The 6000-nt window shown below is 39.9% G+C and overlaps 1 protein-coding gene across 1 annotated transcript; it reads left to right on the top strand.

The window, feature by feature from the left end:
- The first annotated feature begins 230 nt into the window (after positions 1-230).
- Positions 231-2967, top strand: LOC115928169 (NACHT, LRR and PYD domains-containing protein 3-like). The gene is made up of 2 exons (XM_030995050.1): positions 231-1850; positions 2692-2967. The coding sequence occupies exons 1-2, from the start codon at positions 231-233 to the stop codon at positions 2965-2967; spliced, it is 1896 nt and encodes a 631-aa protein (XP_030850910.1).
- Positions 2968-6000: the final 3033 nt, after the last annotated feature.

The raw sequence follows: 6000 nt of genomic DNA on the forward strand, positions 1-6000 counted from the left end.
CCTTCCCTGGAGGACTGATTTCAAGGTACAACGTCAACCCATTACACAAAGTGAGAGCCCCTAGGAGAAAAATTGTTTGCCCCTGATTTGCATGAAAATTTAAATAGAGATTTGGGAAGTTGTGTATTCTGTTGATACGTTACTATGCTTCATGATTATGTCCTGTTGTTGTTACTGATGCTAGTACTGATGTTGTGTGATATTAAACCACTGGTCATATTTTTCTAGTCATGTTTAAGACAACGTTCTTCACCACTCTCATCACAGATCAGGTTGGTGATCACATACCGTCCTTGACAGAGGAGGAAATCCAACGGGTTGCTGAAGAGGTCAAAGACTATATGACAATTTATCTATGTCAGATTCAAGCCGATCCACTGAACAGTGAACTTGTACTTGAATTTAAACGTATCTTCACCAATCTAACGTTGATGGAAGAAGACAAAGGTACAAAACGCAAAACACCGCTTCTCTACGACGACCTCCTCAGGACTAAAGTCAACGAAAGGTTTCCCAAACGCCTGTTGGTAGAAGGTGAAGGTGGTGTAGGAAAGACCACTTTTTGCGCCAAGATCGCTTGGGATTGGATCAACGGAAAAGGCTACCAAGATTTCAAACTGGTTCTTGTCATCCTCCTTCGCAAGACAGAGGGCAAGACTGTTGGAGAGATAGTGAAGTCGTATCTTTCTGACAACAATCCCGTCACAGCCAAACAGCTAGACAAGCACATCCTCTCAAATCCGGATGACATCTTTCTTGTCTTGGACGGCCTAGATGAGTTTGCTGTCGATCTTGACAGCAATCAGCAAATCGGCCTGATCACTCTCAATCGTCTGTTCAAGTCAGGGACAGTACTAATCACATCGAGACAATGGAGATCAGATGAGATTAGGATGAATGCCGATCTTAGAAAGGTGTTTGCTTTCATTGCTGTAGAAGGTTTCTCTGCTGAAAACCTTTCTTCTTACATCACCAAGTTCTTTCATCCAGACGCAGCTTCCTCTGAAGATCTGAACCGATTCATATCAAACAACGATGTGATCAGAGAAAACATGGCTCCATACCCCATATACACAGCCATGCTGTGTATCATGTGGAAAGAGTTTGATGGAGAGCGCCGAGAGGCAATGTCCAAGCTGCAAACATTTTCCCAGCTCTTCAATCAGATGATTGACTTTTTGGTTGATCATCACCTATCAAAGCACATTCCATCTTCAGGTATTGTTGAAGGCAAATTAGGGGAACATTGTTCAGATATTCGTCCACACCTGATTCACATTGGCCGTATTGCCTTCCAGGGACTTCTCAAGAGACGGTTAGTATTCACAGAAGAAGAGTTTCAGAGCTATCCAGAGTCCATCGATGTAGGTTGTAAAGTTGGTGTACTCACCAGAGAGAAAAAAAATCTTCCGAGGCGAGACAGAAGAAATACTCCGAATTCAGTAGTCCAATCAGTGCAGTTTCCTCATAAGCTCTTCCAGGAGTATCTATCAGGAATGTATCTTGCATCCCTTTACAAGTCAAACCGTAATGAGTATGACATGTTGATAGCGAATATCACACGGGAAGCATTGGAATACCGGTACCTACTGTACTTCACCTCGGCTCAGCAGAAGGAGGTCGGCTTGGATATCATATCTCGTCTCATAGAGGCAAAAACAAAGCGCACACAGGGCCGTATTGATGATGACTTCATCGTAGATGTAGCATATGAGAGCCAAGACCAAGCAGTGGCCAAAGCCGTGGCGGATCATCTGTCGACTACGTCCAGAAAGACACTGAAGATCTTCACAAGGATGCAGGCACACACAGTATCAGGGCATACTTTCATCTTGAACCATCGTGAAGTGGTAAGGAAAGTATTAACATCTCATTGTAACAACGTATACTTTTCATCTTTGTTTGATCTTTTTGAGTGATAGAGTTTCTCTTTGATTTAAATTTCATTCTCTGAGTCTTCAATAGGATGACGTCGTTTGGTTTAAACACATGACTGTATACATATACAGTGTTTACGAACGATGCTTTGAACCCCAACATGCGCTAATAAGGCAATGCATACTGTACAAACGTCTCGTCACCCAAATTCACCCAGAAGCTTGATAGAATACATTTTATTTAAATCAGGAGCATGTTTTAATAAATTAAAGCAACTTCTATGGTTCTAGCATGGGTACAACTTCGATCATCACTTTTAATTTGAACACTGCAATGTACACGAACAAAATTAACTATTATTAACAAGAATTAATGAGTATTAGGACTTGAGTCTGTTAATAGAAGTTGTGATTGATTGTTATTGCAGTACAACCCGTCTTGCATGTATTTGCAATGAAACCTTGTTTAATAAAATAACGCTTTTAATATCACCATTCCCAATAAAAATCTCAAGTTTCAAGTGTATACTGTTTAAACCAATATGATAAAACGCTAACTTCATTTTTTTTAAATAATTTGTGGGATCACAATACTTCCATTAAAATGCGTCATGTTGCTAAGATATTATTTAATGTTCATATCCATATCTAGAATATGAAAACAAAATAAGAACCAAACGGAAAATGGAAGGAAAAAAAAAGGATTATTAAAAAATCAGTATCAATGAAGGTGATTAATCAGGATAATATACGATTATGTTGATGGTTTATGTTTCTAGCCTCACAATATTATTTGTTGACATGTACATTGCAGGATGACCTGATTATTGAGAAGCCATGTGGAAGGACGGCTTCGGAGGACCTGGCTGAATTCATGTGCTCATCACGATCACTCAGATCTGTGACGATCGATCTTACTCGAGTTACTGGTACTATGCATGATTTCTACTCGGTGCTTGCGAATAAAGCAGTCGATTCCAAGGTCAGTATAAATCTTTGTATCATCCACGTTGTAGTTTGTTTAGTACATCATTCTTTAAAAAAAAGGATGCCATATTCAGTCAGGATAATAGTTTTCCTGGTGTCATAAGATCGAAATGACTTAGGAGAATACTGGGAAACAGAGATTTGGTTTTAGAAAAGTACATTAATCCACTCACTCTAAAAGTCCCTAATATTTCAACAGAGACAACGGGATCGATATCCCCGAATTTTGGATGCGTACGATACGCGACACTCCCTGTCCAGCCGGCCCGCATGCGTATTTTTTTTATTTACACGGCAGCGAGGGGGAAAGCTCGATTAATTCCAATGAAACCGCTCGCGGAGAGTCTAGTCTGTAGTGCCTGTATATATGACTTGTGTTGTCGATGTACTCTTTGTTGTAGGTACGTGGCAGAGAGGATGTATATTATGTTCATGCTCTCTGTGCCATGGTCAGGGGCGTCTCCAAAGCGGGGGGGGGGGGGGTGCGACACCCCCACCTGTCAGGATATTGTCGGTAAAATTGCGATGCCGTCGGGAAAAAAGAGAAAAGGGGGAAGGAAAAAAGAGAGGGAAAGGGAAAGAAAAGAAAAAGAGAAGGAAAGGGAAAGAAAGAAAAAAAGGAAAAGAAAGGAAAGAAAGGAAAGAAAAGAGAAGAAAGAAAGAAAGAGAAAAAAAAAGGGAAAGGAAAGAAAGAAAAAGAAAGAAAAGGGAAAAAGAGAGAAAGGGACACAAGAGACACGGGGGATGAAAGAGAGGAGAGAGAGGGAGTAAAAGAGAGAGGGGGTTGTTGGGTAAAGTCGTCTCATCGAGGGAGCAAGAAAGTCACCCATAAATATATTGCTGTGTCGGGTCAGTTGTGTCGGTATTCTTGCTCGATCCTCGTGATCTATATCAATGCAGAAGTTTGAAGTCGGTGAGATGTACAGTACGTCCCAGAAAAAACGAAACCGAGAATTATCGATGTTTTATCATAACTTAATCATAATTATAATTTATAAATGACACATATTTGTAAGCTTAGATCCTCTTCTTTCATTTGATGCAACTTATATGATGCATATACTACGCATGAGCGATTAAAAGCAATTTGAAGGAAGGAAACCAAAAAGTCATTTGGCGGACGGTATCTTTCATATGACACCTCAATCAGGAAAAATGGGCTAGAAATAACAGAGTTCTGTTTGTTTAAAGTAGTGCTTGCATTTCCATAATTTTATTAAACGAATTCGTTTTCACTGGCTGTCTGCCGTAGCAAAAAACGGAATTAACAAAAGACTTAACTCCGTTTCGTTGACATTCAGCCGTAGACGAAAGTCTTCGTGCACGAGGCCCGCATCGATCCTAGTCTGCAAGCACAAACCCTGGTCAGTCGTAAAAGTGAGTCTGCACTATAAGACTACCATAGGCCATGTACTGTAGCTGCTCCTTCACATATTGACACAACCAGTAGGTAGCTGGGCTAGACTTCTCTCAAGGCACAATGATTTTTTGATTAAGTGTCAGATTAGGGTCTGTGCCTGCAGACTACATCGATCCAGCGATTGGTTGTGCACCCGTGTGCTTCGACCAATAGCTTTAGGCCTTGTCAGTTATTTTTCTAATTATTTGTGTGTGTGTGTGTGTAATTGGGTTTTTACAGACGTATATCAAACAGATATGATTATTTACGTCTGTGGACCGACTTTTAACGTCACCATCCGAAAGACGTGACTCAGTTTAGAACCTGCGTCCTCGGCGGAATCAGTTTGTAACTTCCACTGTTAGTTGGATTACAGGCGCACGCCATAACGCCTAGTTGTGTAATTAGTTGAGTCTCCATAGACTGACCACCGGTCCCGGCCGGCCCGGCCACCGGTCCACCTAGCCTTTTGACAAGGCCTCGTGACTCTGGCTATTTTCCATCGGATTCAGCGGCTGAGATGATCGAGTGCTCTGTCGTTCACTCGGGTTTGCGCGATTAGGATCTTTTTAGTCGCTCGGCATCTATCAGACATGTGGCCTTGTTTAAAGACTACGGTCCACCTTGACCATACATTAGTTTGCAGACACAAACCCTGGTCAGTCGTAAAGAGAGTCTGCACTGTAAGACTACCATAAGCCCTGTACGATGTACTGATAAAGTGTCAAATTAGGGTCTGTGCTTGCAGACTAACCATACATTGCGAGACAAATGAAGGTCACTAGCGATATTATTTTCGATACTATATCCGCAATGAGTAATACATTTAGCATTATAAATAACATTGTTTGCGAAAAAAGGAGAAGATTATGCCTTTGGATTAGTGATGGCTAAATTGTGTAACCATAGCTTGACTCTTTGTATAAGTTTATATTCACTTTTATATTGCAAAATGTTATTTTCATCGCTGATATTCTTCAACTCATGTCATTTATTTTCTCCTTAAAGGTGACTATTATGGCAACCGTTGCAATGGTCTGGAAATATTCGATAAAGGATCTGGAGAACACTATCAAAACCTTTCCAATAAAATTACTGTTTAACAGATAGCCATTGGAATAATTCATAACAAATCTAAATCACACAGCTAAACTTTTCTCATTTGAAACTCGTAAATTTCCAGTACATATTGTCGTAATGTAATGCACTGTTTAACTAAGCATGTTTAAAAGTATAATATATGTACATACCATTACAATACCCAACCAGACAATCCAATCATTTCCACCTTTCCTTCACTCGTATTCGTCCTGAAACACGGTCAAAAAAAGGAACTCACTTTGCAACGAAAAGCTGGTGCAAAAGCAAGTTGCTCCCTGTTTCTCTCTCCCTCTCTCTTTGCCACACACTCAAACACTTGCTTTATTTTCCTCTTTTCCCTTTCCTTTACCCTTGTAATGAATCTATTCCTTCTATGCTTGTACAGTTGAACATTCACAAATATGTAATTTCCATATGCATACTTAAAGTACATTCACGTATGCATATTTAAGTTTTATAAAACCTATAATGAATATTTTTATTTCTTAGAAAGGAAAATATCTCTCCAATATAGTATCGTTTTCAAGAGTCCAAACATGTCTAGAGACAAGAATATAGAGTCTTCTGAAAAATGCATTTAATCACAAATTCTGCACAATTGAATCACGCTATATATATTTTTTTTCTATCTCGAAT

Source organism: Strongylocentrotus purpuratus, unplaced genomic scaffold (assembly GCF_000002235.5).
Source record: "Strongylocentrotus purpuratus isolate Spur 01 unplaced genomic scaffold, Spur_5.0 spur5_scaffold_21, whole genome shotgun sequence".
NCBI lineage: Eukaryota > Metazoa > Echinodermata > Echinoidea > Camarodonta > Strongylocentrotidae > Strongylocentrotus > Strongylocentrotus purpuratus.